Source organism: Pyrgilauda ruficollis, unplaced genomic scaffold, assembly GCF_017590135.1.
Source record: "Pyrgilauda ruficollis isolate IOZ18807 unplaced genomic scaffold, ASM1759013v1 scaffold6, whole genome shotgun sequence".
NCBI classification, from domain to species: domain Eukaryota; kingdom Metazoa; phylum Chordata; class Aves; order Passeriformes; family Passeridae; genus Pyrgilauda; species Pyrgilauda ruficollis.
The window spans coordinates 13,477,685-13,498,053 of NW_024527710.1; the positions used below are offsets into that span (position 1 = coordinate 13,477,685).

The 20,369-nt window shown below is 41.0% G+C and overlaps 2 protein-coding genes across 2 annotated transcripts in view; one reads left to right on the forward strand and one right to left on the reverse strand.

The window, feature by feature from the left end:
• The window catches only part of RNF11 (ring finger protein 11), a 30,397-nt gene extending 25,880 nt beyond the window's left edge, over nt 1-4,517 (forward strand). Inside the window, exons 2-3 of the mRNA XM_041483043.1 lie at nt 2,743-2,912; nt 3,290-4,517. Of these exons, the coding sequence (XP_041338977.1) occupies nt 2,743-2,912; nt 3,290-3,461 (342 nt within the window). The 3' untranslated portion in view covers nt 3,462-4,517. The remainder of the gene's footprint in view (nt 1-2,742; nt 2,913-3,289) is intronic.
• Nucleotides 4,518-11,991: 7,474 nt separating this feature from the next.
• Nucleotides 11,992-20,369, reverse strand: part of TTC39A (tetratricopeptide repeat domain 39A) — a 43,932-nt gene continuing 35,554 nt past the window's right edge. Inside the window, exons 15-18 of the mRNA XM_041483157.1 lie at nt 19,760-19,871; nt 17,810-17,924; nt 16,997-17,113; nt 11,992-14,008 (exon numbers count right to left, since the gene is read on the reverse strand). Of these exons, the coding sequence (XP_041339091.1) occupies nt 13,888-14,008; nt 16,997-17,113; nt 17,810-17,924; nt 19,760-19,871 (465 nt within the window). The 3' untranslated portion in view covers nt 11,992-13,887. The remainder of the gene's footprint in view (nt 14,009-16,996; nt 17,114-17,809; nt 17,925-19,759; nt 19,872-20,369) is intronic.

Below are 20,369 nucleotides of genomic sequence, written 5' to 3' on the forward strand. Positions count from 1 at the left end.
TTACTCCTCTGACAAGAGGTTCTTGTCTAGAATGTGAAATCGTAGAAGCCCCCAGCTGGCGACTATAAATTCCTGCCTTAATGGGCTGTGTCAGACACGTCGGGTGGCTGTGCCGGGAGGGAACCCGAGACTGGATGCCAAAGGGAGGGGTTCCCATCCAGCCATTTGTGTGCTTGGCACGCCAAGGGGCCGGGGTGCTGCAGCCCCTCTGCAGGGAAGGTGACACCCGGGGCAGAGGGGCGCTGCAGTAATGCACAAGTGGCTTCCCCAGCTGCAGGGTCTCTCAGTGGTCAGTCACAAATGCCTGTAGAAGACTAGAACAAGAGAATGAGGTTTTGTTCTTGTCTGGCCTGTCGCAGGTTTAAAAGTTGTGTTGATTTCCTGTCCAAAACTTAACCAAAGCAGTTGTTGACTGGGCAGTGTGTGACTGTCGCTCACTTCAGAGTTGTCCAGATGTGACTGTTCTAACTCACAGCAGATTCTGACTTAAACTCTAGTTTCCTTTTGTTGTATCATTTTTGCTGAGATCATCAGTTTGCTGTTTTTCTGCTACAGACATTCACTGTCAGTTTTCATTGCTACTTTAAGACATTTTGAGGATTTCTTGGATCTTTTGGCCTCCTGTTTTTGCCTTTCATTGAATTTCTGCATTATCACTTGCAGCCATGGCTTCAGCCAGGGGAGCTCTAATAAGTACAATTCCCTCTTCTCCTCCTGCCCACGCTGGCACCAGCCTGTGCTGTGCCTGTGGTTTGTTGTATTGCTCCTCTCTTTTTCCTAGATGGGAAGGAGGGTACATCCCTCTCCAGTGTTGATTATTCTCCACATTTGTGTAACAAGTGAAGGAGGTAGCAGTAATATCCTGCTATTGCTTTAATAACTTGTTCAAAGAAGTACAGCAAAGCCCTGGGAAAAAAAGTTCCTGATAGTTTGTGGTGTTAAGTTCTTGAAAGATAAAACCAGGACCAGGCTCTGCTTCAAGATGAAGTATTCAGTGTAGAGGGTCTGCAGCATTGTCAGGGGAAAATACTTTATTTTGCTGGCACCAAAGGTTTCAGTCACTTTCTGAATACTGTTATATCTGACAGGCCAGCCCTAGGTTCAGCTGGTACTTTTCTCTGTCCAAATGATGATTAGAGAGTACTTTGGATAATTTAAAACACTAAAAGGCAGCTGATCCAAAAGAATTCTGTGATCCTGTGAAATATGGTTTAGAGTAGTCAGGAAATTAATCACTTGGAGAACCCCTGGCATTCTGTCTTTTGAATCTTCTCATAATTCCTCTGAGTTCTGCCAGGAAATGAGAAGGGGAAATCCTAGGCTAGCTAAATGAAGAGATGACTGTGAATTTTACCCCACAGCTGAATTGCCAGTGGCAGGCACTGTGTTCAGTGAAGAATTGCCAGGCAGACTTGTATCTGTAATTAGCATTTCTCACGAGCAAGAGCTTCTACTGCTGGGTGGCACCAGCGAGAGGCTGCTCTCTCCTGGCTTTCTCCTGGCCTTCCAGGAGTCCTGGCTGACTGTCCACGTGCTGTGATTCCTGGCAGTGAAAGGAGAAAAGCTTTATTGGGTTTGACAAATGCAGGGTTACATGTTGGAGGTGACCTGTGCTGCCTCAGCTGCACACACCTGCCCTGGCCTCAGCTTTCACCAGTGTCCTCTAAAACAGCAAATTTGGCATTTGCCAAACAGATGATTCGGTGCATTGTGTGTCTGATGCAGCAGGTTTATTTTCAGACACATCTATAAGTTGAGTTTTTTTTCTGCTGTTTAAGAAGGACCATTAAAATGGGTCTCTTGCAAGAAATTGCCTCCCTTTTAATAGCAGATTTATGGCTACTGGCCAATACTGTCCTAATAGTGTATCCTGTTCAAAATTGGTATTTATGTACCAAAAATGCTTTAAAAGCAAGTAAATTAAATACCATGTTAATATAAATGTTAGTGGCAATATCTGATCTAAAGTTGATTAATATTCAAAAGAAGCTTCTCAGAATGTGGTCAAGGAAGGACTAAATAATAGCTATATGTTTCCTGTATTTCTTTTGAAAATACATACCTCAAAGATATCCATAGTTGAATCCAGCTTGGGAGAACTTGTAGTGTCATATTAGTGCACGAGAAGAAATGCAAAACTTGGGTTACTTACTGAAGCTGCTGTTTGTGCTGTCCAGGTAACATTCTTTTAACATGTGAAGATTAAATCTACAGTTCTAGATTTAAGCTTGTGTGGCCCAAAGCAGTTCACATACATTTTAGTTATTGCAGAGGAAGTAAAACCCTCCTCTCTAAAACTTTTGAGAGTAAGCAGTATCCTCATCTTTCCAAAGAATTCTTCCTAAATGTAAAAAGAAGATAAAAATCATAGAATCTGCTTTTGGATTTGCAGGTACTGGGGGCTCTCCCTAAGCCCTTACAGTGCTCAGTTCTGTACCTTAGCACTTCACCAGGTGCCTGTAAGGTTTATTTGACTGCTGGTTTGTGGAGTTTCTTGTCCATGTGTCTCCTGTTTGAACAATTCCTGGAGATCAAAAGCTTTTGCAGAGAACAACCACGAGCAGCTCCTTGCTCAAACACTGCCCTCAATCCTCTATCCTGTTCTCATTACAATTATAGCCCCAAAACTGCAAAGTAGGAGTGGGAGTTCGTACAAATATTTGTAGGATGGTGAATTGCACTGTGCTGTGGAAGGCTGGGAAAGCTCTGGGGTGGATTTTCATGGAACCATTTTGCTTCCAGGAGCAGGTGCCCGTTCCTGTGTATCACCCCACGCCGAGCCAGACGCGCCTGGCCACGCAGCTGACGGAGGAGGAGCAGATCCGGATAGCGCAGCGCATCGGCCTCATCCAGCACCTTCCCAAGGGAGTCTACGACCCCGGCAGGGACGGCTCCGAGAAGAAGATCCGAGAGTAAGTCCTGGGACACAGTGGAAGGGATGTGGCTGTTGCCTTGGTTTGGGATGATACTCTGGGAAACCTGACCTTGTCATCCGGGGTTTGCCTTATTTCAGGGACTGGGATTTATTGTAGCTTTTTAAAAAAATAAATAAAGTCCTGCAGAAGGTTTGATGTGGTGATTAGCATCCCTGCTGAGGGCAGGGGGTTGGGCTCCAAGATCCCTTTAACCCAAACCACTCCATGCATCTGAGACTCTTTCCTCTATCTTACACAAGGCTACTCCTCACAGTATCTACAAATACTAAAAATATCCAGGAATAGATATTACACTGTGTTTAATTTCCAGGCTGGTGACAGCAAGCTTAATATTTTATTTTTCCCCCTTCCAGATGTGTCATTTGTATGATGGACTTTGTTTATGGGGACCCTATCCGATTTCTGCCGTGCATGCACATTTACCACCTGGACTGTATAGATGACTGGTTGATGAGATCCTTTACCTGTCCATCCTGCATGGAGCCAGTGGATGCAGCACTGCTTTCATCATATGAGACTAACTGAGCCAGGGTTTCTCTACTGAACCTTCGAGGAGACCATCCACTTCAATGGGTTTGATCCTTTTGTCATTCAGCCCAAAGAGCCAGGAATTAGGAATTAAGATCATGCACAAAGTATACATTTCCTAATAAATAAATAAAAAAATATTCCTGAATGGCTGCAAATATTGGAAAACATAGTATTTTAGAGACTATAGAAAAGTAGGTTGTTATTTTTAATGTAAAGCCTTGACCCACCATTGTCTTTTAATGTTTGTTCTTACACCCATATATAGGAATTGTGTAAAGTGTTACAGCAACTGTAAATGTTTAAACTGCGTGTATCCAATTTTATTAGCAGCAAGATAAGAGTATTTTTTTCCTAAATAAAGTAACCAGTTTTGTTCTGATTCTTTTCACAAGTCCTGGCATTTGGGTCAAGGCTTTATTGAAATCTACATTTTATAACACTGGCACAAAGAAATAGTTTTAAGCTTGTTTGCACAGTTCTTTTTCTTTTTCTTTTTTTCTTTTTTTTTTTCCATTGGAGATGGAATTCATTGCCTTAGGTCTTTTTAATAGTGTATTGTTATTGTTGGGCTGGCTCTATGCTTGAAAACCAGTTTATTTATAACCTGTTAAAAGTGCTATATTTTGTTTGCAGTTAGGAATATGCAGACTTCAAAGTGATCTCCTAGCTTATAAGCAAACTGAGATGCATTATCCCTTTTCTACAAGTGATGCAGATTATGAAGATATGACACAAGTCCTGCAGTGAAACTCTGGTTTCATGGGGTTTTTTTTATAACTTCCTTTGGTTTTGGTGAAATAACAGTCCTTAAACTTTAATATGTGACCTTTAACTTGATCAGATTAAAAGTGGGCCAGATGAACAATAAATAGTTAAGCTGCCATAACTGAAAAAAAAAATATTTGGAACTAATGTAGTGTTAGGATTGATCACTTATTCTATTTTTTTTCCCTAAAATGGTTGTCTTGGATAATAGCAAATGGATACTGCATCTCTCGTTCTTGTAGTTCTTAGGTTATCAGAAGTTAAGAATAAACATACTGTATCTCAGTCTCCTGTATTAAATGTATCTGTTGAGCCCTGCTGGCTGGCACATCAGTCCACCAAACAGGAATGAATGCAGAGAGGAGAAAAATAGACTTTGTTCTGCACATAAATGCAAAGTTTATATGAACACAGAGTGTCAGGGTAGCAGTGGAGGGGCAAACAGTCCTGCTACAGCCAGAATGACACAATTCCCTGATTTCTGTAGCAAACAGTACATGCTTGTTAAGAGAGGCTCCAGCAAAGATCGTAGCTCTAAAGACCTTTTTCCACTCAGCATGATTTTCTCCTTTTTTCTTCTCCCCCACTCCCTTGATGTACCTACTGTGACTTCTGTGCATTCAGTGCCACCCTGACACAGTGAGAAGCCCTGGTCTCATGAAATGAAACACAATCGCAAGTTAACCACAGCAAAGTGGGGGATATTCTTGGATTGTGTTTCAGATGTGGTTTGAGTTCTTGATACAAGAAGTTGTGTCTAAAGACCCAGGTCTTTTGAGGACTTACTGCATTTGCAGTAGAGGAGAATTGTAATTCTGTGGGTTATGGATAACTGGTCAGCACAATGGAGAGTCAACATTTGTTGTTGTTGTTCCTGCAGCTGACAGCACCCTGCTCCCTTGGAGAAGAGCTCCAAGGAGCAGTCAGAAGGAACTGAAAACACTCTGCAGTTCTAGTTTCACTCAAATGGCCACACATTTATCTGGACACAACGTTTTGCTGAATTCATGCATACCTAATTACATGGATCCATATCTGGGAAGAGAGACCTGAAGTTGTGCAATATCATTGTTCCTTTTCATCATTCCATATGTGTTCCTTTGTGTCCTCCTTTTTGTCTGTTTCAGGGGTTGGGTTTTTTCTTTTTTTTTTTTTTTTTTTTTGGTAAAACAATGTCCACATTAAGTATTCATTTCTTTATCTTGTTAAAACTGGCAAATGAACAATTTGAAAAAAAACAGTGTTGTCATGGTGGTATTAATCTTTCTTTATTTATTACAAGACTTGATTAAGAAAGATTTAAAAGAAGTAGGAAGTGATGGGTTACTGAGCTGAATGCTTTCCTAGGCAGCTGACACCTGAGCAGCTGAACTTTTAACACTGATACTGATGGGGCTAAGGGAAGAAATTACATTTATTAAAATACTTGTTAAATAACAAAAAGGTATGAAGGGCTAAAACTGGAGCTGATGACACAAGACTATTCCAAAAAAAGTTCAAATTTTAGCTTAAAGACAAATGTGTAAATATAAACAAATAAATCAAATTATTTTTCAAGTTTTTAGATACAATACTGTTCTGGGTGATTTTGAATTCCAAGAAGAATTGATCTAAATTTAATGCAAAATAATGTAAAATAATGTATAACCTGAATTCTAGCTAATTGTGGAACCAGATCTGTGTTTTATTTCTACCATCTATAAGATGAAGATCTATTTACCTCCTGTCCTAGAGGTGTCTAACAAATTACTTGCACTTCAGACACATTAAGACAGTCCAGCACAGCACAGCTGTTCCCAGCTGGAGCATCCTGCAGCTGAGTGAGGGGAAGGAGTTGGCTCTGCCTCAACTGGACCTGTTCACCCAAAGTCCTTCTTATGCCAGGGTGGGCAGGTCTGTAGAAAAATGTCTGCAAAGCAGTTTGAAGGAAAAAAAAAACAAACAAAAAAGCCTCTTAGAGCCAGTGTGTGCAGGTACCTGAGCGTGGAGGTGCTCGACAGCCCTCAAGAGCTGCTGCTTTGAAGCATTTTCACAGGGCTGTGCAGTGTGATGGAAGCACAGAGTGCAGTGATGGCATTTGTAATTCAGAGCTGGCAGTGGCACAGCAGCCCTGGCACAGACCCAGGCTCCATTTCAGCAGCACAAGGGACAGGGGCTGTGAAAGCCACACACCCCAGGTCAGGGCACCACGTCACTGCTGCCCCTGCACAGAAACTGCAGGGAGGGAGCACCTGCACCCAGAGGCACAGAAAGGATGTGCTTGGGTTCCACTTGCAGATTAGAGTAGGAAATAGATTTGTCTCCTGCATGAGAGGGAAACTCCCACAAACCTGAAGCCAGAGATGTAACGACAAGTAAGGAATACTCAGTTTTGTACAGACCTTCATGCTTAAAAATTCTTGCATGCTACAGGAATTACCACTTTAATCATTTTACATCTAAGGATGGTAATCCTTATTACTTGTTGCCAGTTCATTATGTAATTCTGGGGGAGAATCATAGATAAACAAACAAACCCAGCCCAGAGCATTTCTTTCTAAGGAACATGAGCCACATAAGGGTTTAAAAAGCTCTTACAGTCTTGCAGCTTCCCAGGCTGAAAGCAGTTCCGTGTTTGGAAGGCTGACAGTCTCCCTTTCCAGTGGCAGAAGGGTACATTTCTGGGCTGAGGGATTATGAAATACCTGAACTTACTTCAGTTGCCACAGTTTCAGGACTTTGACATTTCCTGTCCTTGTGCAATTGTGGTAAAGATGAAAATTCTTTTGAGTCAGACTGCCAGTGAAATAAATAACAAGATGGCTGAAACTAAACATACAGGGTCTCAGCAGTTAAATCCTGGATTAAAAGGACTCAGGAAAAAATGTGGATGGTGGCTGATTACAAACACAGTTTGTTACAGATACCACATTTTTATTAAAAACATACATTCTAGTTGACAGCCTATAAAACACATGAATAAAATCTGTTCAGAAGAACCCTTCTTGACTTCATACCCAGAATAAAAATTAGCTTCAAGGATTAACTTTTCCTTTTATATAGCATTTAACTTTGAAGAATATAATTTATGATAACCATCCTTTGCAGATTATCTTGCATTTAAACCTGTTCTGGGATAAGAGTTCGGGGCTTTGGAATTCTTGGTATGAAATGCAAAGTTAATGCTTTGTGATAAAGAGAACGGTCTAAATGCACTCTGCTAAAGCATCTTTTTGATTTAAGCATAAGAAATAACTGTATTTTCACGCTAGCAACTGATTCATTACAACATCCACTGTGCTCTTTGTTAAGTAAAAGCTGCAGAGAAGAGTTTATAATGAAGCAATCCTTTGTGCAGAGCCCTTTCTGTGCTCCCACAGCACCGAGATATTTGCTTACTCAGCAAGAGGGGCCCAGCCACACGGAGCGTGCACAGAGAGCCCCCAGCCCTCCTCTGTCCTCCCTGAAACGTAATAAAGCTGCTCTTTGCAGCACCAACACCTACAAAACATTTCTCTTTCTTTCCAGGAAGGCATTTCAAGAGCTCTGCACGCAGCAGTAAATGCTGGATTCACCACACGGGCCCTGGCTGCCCACAATGAGCCCTTTCCCAGCCTCACTCTGCTCTCTGGCTGCACTTCTGCCAGGGTTCTCACTGCACCATGACAGACAAACTTCACCTTTTCAGCCTCTTCTGCCCACAGTTCTGCCACGTTAGCAGGAGCTGCCTGTGTAACCCAGGATTCACGCTAGGGAAGCAGATTGAGGGAGGCAGACAAGGCAAGAATTCAAAGGGGGAAAGGGTGAATCACTCCAAATCTCTTTTCTGAGCAGGACAGAGCCATCCCAGGCACTGTCCCACTCAGGCAGAGCTCTGCTAGTCCAGAGTGAAAACTGATGCCTTCAAATCTAGAGCATAAAACTGCATTTTTGTGAGGTTACCCCACTGAAGGGCTCTTGCTAGATTGCATGTTTGCCTTGGGATTTCATCTTCTAGAAGGCTGCAAACTGCACAGTCCTGCAGTGTGACCCTCCTGCAAACCATTAGTACAGGCCTTTAACCTCTGCATTTTCCTCAGCCATCACCAAAGCTTTCTTTTCTTTTTAAAGTATCTTGCCTTTTTTAAGTCCTGAATGTAATAAATAGTTCAAGCAGTTAACTTTTTTGAAAACCTTTGGCTCCAGAACCTGTAACCACCATGTGTGAGTATACATACATACATAAGTGTTTTATGTATATTTATATAGCTTTTCTTTATGTATGTGTGTGTGTGACAGATCAAACAACAGAGCTGTAGCAAAGACACTGTGCATGGAATTCCTGCTGTTCCTTAGAAAAAACAACATTTATTTGCATCAGTGATGAGCCCAGCCAGCCTCACAAAATGGAAACCTGACTCAGGTATCCACAAGCCATAAGAATGAAAGGTAAACCAAAACTTCACAAAATTGCATCAGACATTGGAATAATCTCTCCAAGCAATGTTAGCTCTCCCAGCACTGGATATTTCTAAGATTCAGCTAGATAGGGTGCAGGGTCACCTTGCCTAGCCTTTACTTTTGGCAAGAAAGGCTGGGCTAGATGATGCTTGAGGTTCCTTCCAACCTGGTATTGTATCTATGACTGAGATATCAAAACTGTAACTGGCCCTGATGTTTGCATCCAAAAACCTCTGCAGCTTAGTGCTGGTGAGAGCAGTGCTGGGTACTGTACCCAGATGAAGATGACACTGAACATAAGCCATATAATTCTAGGATCCTCTGGAGTTAACAGCCTTGCTTCATTCCCCAGAATGATTTACAGAACTCCACTGACATACAGTTCCTGTTCCACATCTGCAGGCATCTCACACCAGCACCTTCCCCAGAGCATCAGGGAAAGCACCACTTTCACAAAGCACCAGCTCCTCCTGAGACTGCCCTTGTGACACAGCTGACACCAAGCATGGCCCCAGGGCTGCAGCACTGCAGACAAACATCCCACACAGCTCCAGCACCAAGGATGTTGTTCTTACCTTCACACCTGTGCACTGCAGGATGAAAGGAATAAAGAGGAAAACTGTCCAGAGTATTGCAGCTTCTGCCTATCTTCTCTTTCCACCACATCACTACATTACTTCTAGGCCACAGGCCTGAAAGTGCACTTTGCTAGCACAAGATAAACTTTTCTTTGCCTTTTTTAAAATTGAATCAGCCCATAAAAAGCGCATGCAGGGGGTTATAACTGCTCTGTTTTGTATTCTTCCTGTAAAATAGCCAAGGAAAGAGAAAGCAAGTAGATTTCCCTGCAATGGATAATTCTAAATAAACATTTTGCCTATGCTTAGCCAGCAATAAAAATAAGTAGGTCCTGAGGTTTAAAAAAAATACAGAAGATAATGGAGCACAGCCCAGTTCTACAGAATCATGACTGAATTTGAGCAGACACTATGCAGAACTTTACCACAGTGCATGCAGGTATTTATTAGCCCTGTTGCTATTCATAAATTTTGGAGACAGGGATTGACTTGGCATGCCCTTAAAAGAAAGAGCTTTGATTTTTTTTTTTTTTTTTAACACCTGAAGCAAACCTAGATAGCATCTTTTACAAATATTCTATGATGACAAATCATTCAATTAAAACACTTGCTGGTACACGCTTTGCACATCACCTGCCACCAAAATGTATTTGCAGAGCATAATGAGAAAAGAAGCAAGTTCTTTTCTAGTCTGTTCAGGTTGCCCAGTCTCATTCATCAGTGATGTTGCCAACCATTACCCATTTTCCTGTAGAGCAGTAAACAACATGACTCACCTCTTTATCTTCTCCTCTTCCTCCCAGAGGGGAACAGTGTTGAACGCATTGTTTTGGTCATTTCATATACATTTGCTTTGCTGCTGTGTTTTTATGCTTGAGAAGGCAAAGAAATGCATCTTGCAGGTGGAACTGGAGGCTGAGTGTTGTATTTGAACTCCTGGGAGTGCTTTTTGCATTCTGGCACTGACCTGTAGGAAAGTTTTGTCTCATACGGAGAAACATTACTTGATGCCTTTGTTGGGCCAGAGGCACACAAGCTGTCAGCCTGTGAGCTTTTAGTGAGCTTTTAGTCTTGGACCCAGACCACAGATAACTAAAAATACTAAAGCACTCAATACAGAATTTAATGCCAAAACCAGTGTGAAATGGGAGGAAATGTTTGATATTATCCTGTTCTACGCTGCTGTATTTCATAAAATGCTGTTTCCTAAGCCAAGCTTTGAGATGTAAACAGCCTGAGGCCAGGCACAGTCAGAAGGGGACAGTCCCTGAACCCATCCCTGATGGCACGTGTGAGCTGTGCATGGCAATTGAACTGCATGTCAGCAAGCAAAGCAGGCTCCTATGACACAGGTGGAGTTGAGCAATAAATGTGTGTTTCCAGATCACAGTATCATGGTTGTGACTTCACCAAACTCTCTTCTAACCATCCAGGAAAGCTGTGTCCAGGTCCAGCTCCAGCCCAACATCCTTCACCCAACAGTTTGTATCTCATCTCATGTTACTCACGGGAGCAGGAGCTGCTGGCTCTTCAGCCCCTCTCCTCCCTCAGTTCACCTTGCACACAGGGATTCCACATCACAGAGCTCATGACAAAGGGATGCCCCTTTTAGTGCCTCGCCCTTCCTGCCAGCACCACTTTCAGGTGACAGCATTGTCCCATGTGCCACCACGGCTGCTGCTACAGACATCCAGGAAACTGAGTAGGAATTTCTACCCCTCCCTGGTTACTGGCAGAAAAACACTTCCTAGTTAAAAAAAAAAAAAAAAAAAGACAGAAGAAGAAATAAAGCTTGTGGGTTTTATGATAAAAGTCCTACCAAATGCAGAAAACTTTTCTGCTGAGTAATTTTTGTCTTTGGGTAACATCTCTGGCTTTGCTGAGGATGGGGAAAAGCTGATTGCAGCAGTTGTTGGCTGAAGCTGGTGCACAGAGTGGGTTTCTTAAGCACTGCTTAGACAGTTCAGTGTTTGAATGCAGAAGAAACTGCTCCTTCTGGAGCTGAGGTGTGGACTATATCCATCTGCAGTCACACTTCCATTTCCTGAATCTTGGGCCATGCTTCAGTCTCTGCTGTGCAATTCAATGACAATATCTGCTATTTTCTGCTGAGTACCCCGAGGGGAGAACTCACACCTCTGTGCTTCCCCTGATTCACTGCATTTGGGACTCCAGACTGATGAAGCAATTTACTGTCCTGCAGAGCTGCTCCAGGCACCACAGAGCAGCTGCTGGAGAGGCAATGGAAAAACCAGCCCAGCACTGAGCTTCCAGCCCAGAGTGACCCCACGGAGTTTGGATCCCTGCCATGGAGGAACACCAAAATGAAGGGACTGCTGAGCACAGTGATGTTGGGCAATTGCAGATGTAACACATAAAAAAACTTACACAGTGACAATGTACCAGAACTTCCACTCATCTTCTCCTCAAGCGAATCCATATTATTACAGTCCATAAATCCTCATTGCATAAGGAAGGTGATTATTTGCTATGGCTTGGGAGCAAATTGGGAGCCAAGGAGTCAAACATCACAGTGAACTACAAAGCACTCAGCTCAAGCTGGAGATCAGGTCCACAGTGTGACTGGTGCTGGTGTTTGGAAATGACTCCGAAAATCTTAGGAGGGTTATGAAAACCATAGGAAAATCTTGGGATTTTCATTGCTGCAAAGCATCAGGGAAGCTGGCTGAGTATCACACAGTACATCCTTTTGTGATCTAGATAAGATCAGGCAAAACCGAGTTGTGGGTGAAATTTCAAAGATGAGAAATGAATCTAAACTCAGAAGGATTGTTCACTTTCTGCAAAGTACAATTTATGCTAATTTTCACGTGGCATTACTTGCTTAAAAGATGCTAAGGCTGCCAAAATATTTGAAAAGGACACAACTGGAAGAAGAGGCATTATATGCATGAAGTAGAACAAGAAACTTTTTTTATTCTATACAAAGACTGACTGAATTTTTACACTGAAGTTTTGATGTGCAGCATGTAAAAAGCGTAACTGTTTATACTGAATTTTATCTGAATCGAGAAATTTATCAGAACTGAATTTATCTGAGAAAGTCACTTTAAAAAATGCATTCTTCATCTATGATTTTTAACTTGCAAAGACTTTTCTAAAGGGCATCTATTTTTAAGACAATGCAAGTTCTCCATGTTGAGGAACTGATGGTTCTGTCTCCTTGCATATTAATCTACAGTTATAAAACAATTTAATTTCCTTTGAGGAGGCAAAAGCAGAGCTATAAACTGTCAATTTTCTCTTCTGCTGGGAACAATCACTCTAGAAAGTATATGCACTGTGAGGTACACAGATATGAATCTTCCTGACAAACGTCTCCATTGGAGAAAAAGGGCTGTCAGAAGACCTCCCATCTCCACCCATCAGAATGGGCAATGGGGAAGAAGCTCTTTCAAAAGGGAGGTAGAAGTGTGCCCCAAAACCCCAGAGGCATACAGACATGGAGCTAGCCTGGAGCACAGCAAACACAAGGCAAAGCTGTGGCACCACTGACTTCACCAGTCTTCCAGCAAAGCAGGAATTCCATGGCAGCATTGGAAAGCAGACCCAGCTCGCCGCTCTATTCTCAAAGCCCCTGAGACAGAAAATCTCCCAAAAGATCAATAAAGAGCAGAAAGATAAAGGGCTGTCCTTTGTGCTGAGGGAGCCTGCTCCAGCCCCAGCTTCCTCCCACAGGGAACATCAGCTTTGTGCAGCAGGGACATCTCAGCTTGGGAATCCCAAGAGCAGCCACTGCAGGAAGGGCTGCACTGTCACAGTAACTCCTGTATTGCTCCAGCCACTGCAGTGTTGCCATTTCCTAAATGACCTTCAAGGACTTGTGCTTTCAATTTGACATAAGCTTCAGATCATGTTCATTCTGACAAAATACATTTCCTAAGAACCTCCCACTGTCAAAGAAGAAGTGATGCAGTTTTATGCCATCACCACCTTTCCCCTTGCTATCCTCAGTAAATTAATTCAGCTGCTACAAGCAGCAGACTTGACAGGAAAACCAAACTAAAGAAAAAGTCAAGGTACTTGCATAAGGGAGACAATTCTTTTCACCAGCAGGGCTCTTACAGAAGCAAAAATGTGAAGACAATAGCTTCTCTTCTGGTAAAGAGAAGTTTTCTGTGCACAACTAGACATGCCCAGGATCCAGAGCTCCACCCTGCTGTGAGATTTTTCTCCCACCATTCCAACTAAGCAGGTACTGGGAAAAAGCAATGCTTCCTTCTCAGCTGCTAGCAGTATGGATGCAAACAAACATTTAGAACTAACAGATTAAATCTGGAAATCTTAAAGTTTTGCTGTTTGCTTTTTTTTTCAAATGTTCCCCTTTCACTAAACAAGCTACAACATAATGTTGCAAATGCAAGAAAAAGGCACACAAGTGAAAAATGAGTTACACAGATGTAGGTGTGTGTGTGTCAAAAAGCCACTGTTGGAAAAACAATATTTTTCAGGGTTATGGTTGGTTTGAGAGATTTTTTGCCATATTATTACACTAGATTAATGTTTTATGCATCACCTTTGAAATTTTAAGTTATTTGGTTTTTCACTGACTTGAAAGAAAAGGAAAAATAATTCTAAAGTGTCAGTAATTTTCTGCACCAAAGTTTGCAACAAACAGAACATCAAAGAAGAAAAAGTTACGACACTGCCGAGGCTCCACAGTGCATTCCATTTTCTGGGGCGGATTTGGCTTGGTGCAGGGCAGCTTGAATTCTGAAATGTGTCCTTGTTTCCATGGAATAATTCTTGTAGTTTTGTCTGAAACAAAAGAAGATCCACTCCAATTAATATATATTTTTTTAACATTTCTAAGTTATCTCTGTATTACTGTTTTAAGCAAAACAGCAGTAGACAGCAAAAAATTCTTTCTTCACAAGCTCTTTTGTTGCCCACTCTAAAATACAAGGCATGTGTTCCTGGCCAAACAATGCAGCTCTTTGTTCTTTATTTGTAGTTCCACTGTCTGGAAATTACCAGAAAAATATAGCTTAGTAAGAAATTGAATCTGGTCCACTCAATCAAAATATTGAGTCCATATTAATTATCTGTAACATCCAGTTAGTTTACATTCAGAAATTAGAACATTTTTTCCCCCTCTCAAAGTATAACTGACAGATTTGAAAACAAATATTTTCAGCATTTAAAAAATTAATTTTAATAAGACAGACTCATTTCAAGAAAGTAAAGACAAGGGGAGAAAAAAAAAGAAAAAGAAGAGAGGGAGAGAGAAGGGAAACTGTCCTGAACCAGAGGAGGGAAACACCCCATCTCCATCCTGTGGTTGGCAACAATGTGAATTCTGGGTGTAGGAAATGAAGGCAGACAATTTGCTGCCCCAGAGCTTGGAAAGAGAAAGTGGGCACACACCAGATTCCATAGCAGCTTTTGAGGAGCAATTCACCATCCCAGGGAAAGACTGGCAGGATTTCCACCACACACATCTAGTACCTAGCTCTGCACTGTCATCTGCCTATAGCTTCCTGTAGTTCTGTCATACTCTAAGGAGTTACTGGAAGATTCAAAGAACCTGTATTTTCATGGAAAAGCTTATATTTAAAAAAAGAAAATTTGCCCCAGGACCACATAGAAATTGCAGATCCTACTTAGTAGGAATTAACATGTCAGCTCCTACAGTATGGATACAGAATCCAGATACAAAAGAGGATTAGACCATGCTAATTTTCTTGTAGAAAATATTTGTCATCTTTACAGAAACATAACATTAAGTATTAAACTCTGTGTATCTTAACAGCATTTCAGTTCTGAATTCATAATTCAAAGCAAGCATGGCAGCGTGGTATCTGTCTGTGGCAGTGCCAGTCTCTTGGTGAAAACCAGGAATTCCATGCCCATCCTACACCAGCTTATAATTTTATGTATGCAACACCCAAGAGGTTGACTGAGAAAAGGAGGTGGCCAGGTTCTGCTGTGTGCTGATCTGAAAAGCCCTTGGAGTTTTTCCTTCAAATGAAATCAATTTTGTCATGCCAAGCCTGTATTTCTCATGAGTACGCTGATATTCTTGTTTGTAGTTTCCAGTCATACAAATAGAAATATTTCCATGCATGACCAAGCCAAAACAGTTTATCATCTCGTCCCACTCTTTCTCCCAGAGCTGAGGATCCAAGCCAGCAGCAGGACGTGGATTTAGGTCAGGCAAATCAGACGTCAGGCACCAGCCAAGCGCTCGCCTGCGCTCCTGCCAACTGAATTCTGCAGCCCCAGCCCCACCAACGCTTTGCTCTCCCTCTCGTGGCTCCTGAGACATTCAGTGTTGGTAGCTGAAAGTTCATAAACCCAGAGCATTTTAATGCCACAGGTGGAAATGTAAGAGCTGCACCCTTTTTGTGACTGACTGAAACAAGGGGGTTTGTTATGAGGGCAGGTTTGGGTTTTTTGAGGGTTTTTTGGTCGTTTGTTTGGGGTTTTTTGTTTGTGCTTTTGGTTTTTTTTCCCCAGTCATTACAGTTTTCAAGAGTTCTTTGAGCACAGCAAGTCTGAGTAGCAGCTTTCATACACTGGGCACAGCACATTTTTTAGAGCTGCTGTCTGTTAAGACAAACACCTTCTCCTCAGAGCTGCCAGGGAAAGATGCAATGGCCAAGCAGCAATGACAAACTTCTGATTGACTTGGAATCAGCACCTCCAAATCATTCATTTCTAGTTCTCTTGTTAAGAGAAATTTGAACAAAGGAAATGAGGACAGGTGTGTTTTGAGGAACATGAAGCCAATTGAAGCACTTTCCACTGCACTTTGCTAATGCGATTTTTGCTGCTCTTGATATCTTCCAAGAGTCTACAGAGAACCAGGCTCAGAAGCACAGGAGACTAAAGATTGCAATATTTTAATTTTTGTGCTGACAGGCTTTTGGCATAATTTTTGGTAGACTTGATTTGCTACTGTGACTTGCAGAGTTGCCTGAGTTGGACAAAAAGCAACATAAAAACTCCATCTGACCTCTCTGACCCAAGGGCAGGCATCAGTTTTGTAGCTGCTCACACCTGTGGCAGTGACTCTGCACATCTGGCCTCCTTCAGGACCCGGGCAGAGGTGAACTACCCTGCTGCTGCTGGATGCTTGAAGAGGGGGAGAGTTGTTTGGGTTGGATTTCCTCCCTCCCCATCACTGCCAAAATTTTGGCTCAGCAGAGAAATAAAGGCTCAAACAGAGGCAAAACTCATGTTTTGTTAATTTTATAATAAAGAATACAAATGATCAAGTTCAACTTCCCATAAACCTACTTTGCTAGAAAAATCAATCACACAAAACAGTAAAAGCAGGTGTTTTAGTTGCCTTGATGCAGATGAAACAATACAAAGATACCAAGTGTAACCTGAAGCGCTATCTTAAATGTATTTCATCAAGGAAAGAAACAAGGCATTGCTGGCCATCAATTTAAGTAATGCTATTTTAGCCATAACCCAGAGCTTTGATTAAATTTAATACATCTTTTATATGAATAAGCAAATAGAATACAAAGATTATTACATTTTGTTAACATGGATTATTTCTTATGGAGCCTTTGACATTCTAAGATACTTAATTTTTTTGGCTCTTTTTTCAACTCCAAGACTGAACAAATGCAACACCTACCACTGGAAAGGTCCAAACCAAAACTAAGAAACGCATGCTCCATTGGAAAAATGAAATGAATTTCCACGATATTAATGAAATTATTCTGCTTCCTGCTAACCAGTGAAACACCAAACTGATTCATCAGACACCAACACAGGCTTTTCACTTACTTTGCTTTTTCCAGAAGTTTTATTGCTTCTTCTCTTCTATCCTGGTCCAGATACAGTATTGCCAGCTCCAGCAAGGCATTTGGAATTAGATAATGGTCATATTTTATCTTCTTCTCACTGCATTGGAAAAGAAATAGCCTAGAGACCTTGAAATGATATATTGTTTCCCTCATTTAACAGCTCCACACACAAATAAATAGGAGATTAGCTAAGATCAGAAGGAGCAATCAATCTCTATTACAACACTTGTCATGTTCTCTATCCAAAGCTCCCTCCTGGGTTATTAAATGTGTATTTTGCATAAGCATCCTACACGGTATGTATAATCTCAGGATCAGAAAATAATGCCTTATTATCAGGGAAAAGTTAGAAAAAGATGACAATATCATGAGCTCTATCCACGTGAGCTGACAAAAAGAGGTGCCATTCACCACATGATGTGCAGAAGGTCCCAGTGTAATCATGCTCCCACCTGTCTCTGCAGAGTGCATTTGGTTTTTTGGGTACAGCTTCTTCATGACTGGGAAGAGGAAGGGGGCAATAAAAGCTAAGTGGCATCTGAAAAATTGTGTGCACCTACAGTCCCCCAAAAAGAAGAAAATACCTCAATTAAAAATATTTTAAAATAAAATTTAAAAATTGAAGATTTGAAATACTTCCACACATGGCTAATAACAGTGGAAATTAAAATGGAAATACCATGGAGCAGACACTAAAGATACTGCAAACCTCTCCCTTCTATTCATATCATGGTTGCATCTCCTCTTACTTGAAACTCAAGAGCTCTCCTACATGCCAGGTATGAAAACTTACTTTAAATAGATGTAATTAAAGTGGTCTTCTGCTTCTGAGATCTTGCCCAAATGCTTGAAGCATAATCCCTTTAACAGCTTTATCACACACCGGTCATCTGCCAGTAGTTCAGTAGCTGCAGGAGGAAGGAAATGGCACATTTTAGAAAACTCTACAACAGAGAAGACTTTCCTGCCTGTAGGGAAACTTTTCAAAGGTATGTGTGAGTACAGTCCATTTTAAGAAACAGAGTAAAGAACTAGTTGGTGAATTTAATTTAATGCAGAGACAAACTCACATCAACTGTCTCATAAATTGAGCGAACTTTGTCCAAAAATTTGTTGGGCTGTTCTTTCCCTCCCTACTCCCACTGTGGAACAGCTGTTCCACAGTCTTACTGCTCTGACAGCTAAGAACTCATTTAAGGTGTCCTTTTTGTAAATACTAAAGTCCAATTTACAATCTCTCAACCCTTTGCCTTTATTGCCCTGTACAGCTCTTTTGCTTCCTGACTTGTAGTCACATGGCCTATTCATGGGCAAGGATTCTGTCAGTTCTCCACCTCCATTTGGTTAAATAAAAATATGTGAAACTTTGCTACCTGTACCTCACATCTTACCATACCCTTCTTTCGAGTTTATACTTCTGAGAGCCCAGAGTCTTTACAGCTCCACCTAGTTCAAAATCCTTACTATCAACACTCTTTCTCCATCAGAAAATTTCTGCATAATGCATATCAAAGAAAACTGCTGGGTTTTTCTAGCCAATCCATATGGGCAGCTTATTCTTAAAAGTTAACAGGCAAAATCTTCAGCTTGGTTGCTCATTTCCAATTCATTAAATACGCCTGAAAACAGCAAGTCAATATTTTGAACAGGCAACACTTTAAACTGGTGACATGTTTAAAATATATCCCACTTTTCAATTACATGTCCTCATAGTGTTCTACAAACATGAATCTGCTACAAATCCCTGCAAAATGCAGCCTTAGCCACAATTTGCCAACTAAGAAAAAAAAAGAGAACAGGGAAATACTTCACTTATTTAAAATGATGAAACAAAATGGGTGACAAAGAAGGTGAATAAGTCAAAGGCCTTTTTCTAAGATGTCACCTTCACTGAAAATATTTTCCCATACTCTTTTTCAATTAATTAAACATAGATAGTTTTAGCCAGTCTTTCAGGCAACCCTTTTAAATCTTGTGTAACACTGCACAGAAGTCCAAGGCCCTAGAAAAGACTGCAATGCAGTGTTTTAGCCTATATTCCTTTGTCAACAGGGGCTCGATCCTTTTGCAGGAAGGATAGTAGTAAGATCAAATATTGGTCAAGGAGAAACTGACAAATGCTATGCAGACTGCTTGACTCCCACAGGAACTGGGAAAGACTGACAAGAAGTAAACACCAATTCAATTTTCTCATGGATTGCTAATTAAGAGACTGACAGAAAACGTAGTAGCAGAGGCTGTTTCAGTTCAATCCCATATTGTGCTCATTGACAGAAAGGCCATCCCTGGTGTCCTGGATTTCTGCAGCACACTGGTGACACCAGAACATTCAACACAAAGGTCACATCACAAACTGACAGCACTTTTAAAACAAAAAAAACAAGTCCTCTCCTATTTATCCTTCAAAATTGAGGATAACAAAATCTGAGGGTAACAGAGCTTCAGGATCCTAGAAATTAAGTCAAAGAATATGCTCATGTTGATCTAACATAATAAACAGAACTTTATGTCATAAACCATTCCTGACACACACCTGTGGATGGAAAAATCACTTACTATTATTGTAAATAGTTGCTACCTTAAAAATAAAAAATATTCCTATCTGCATAAATAGTTTATAGTTTCATTATCTATGTTCTTCCTGTGACCCAATTAACTTCACTAATGAGTGTGTCTCTATTGTCAGATAATATCTCTAGCTATTACAGTGTAAAATAACTGCTTAAACCCTACCATTGGTTACCTGAACTTCTTGCCAATGCTTCTTCTGCTTCATTTAAAGTTTCTAACATGCCTTCTGTTAAGTTGGGACATTTTCCAATTACAGCATAGCCATTCCAGATATACATCATTTCCTGGGGTCAGGGAGAAATGACAGCACCATTAATTACAGCACTGGATAAATGTAGTTGTCAAATACTTCAGTTTATCTCTGCATGATGAAAAAGTTACACATTCCTTAAATAAAGTCAGTTTGTCAAAATGTATTTTCATTGCAACTGAAAACTTGTTACACTGTTTTTTCAGAACAAATTAGCCCTGGAAGACACCTCAAGAGCCACTTACTGCAAACAATGCAAAGGAAATTGCTTGACCAGAATGCAAACACATTCTCACTTATAGAAGAAGGCAAGTACCAACAAAACAGACTGAAAACATTCACAGCACATGGCTAATTGTCCCTTCATTGAGGTTTACTCTTGTTTTTCAGTTCTATCCTAGCAAAGGCAGTAATACCCATAAATAACTGCAATGCACTGCTTCCACAGAAAAATTATGAAATCTCAGGACAGCAAAATAAACCAAAAAGAAAACCAAACCCTCGAACCTTTAAGCCAAGTTTCAAACAAACA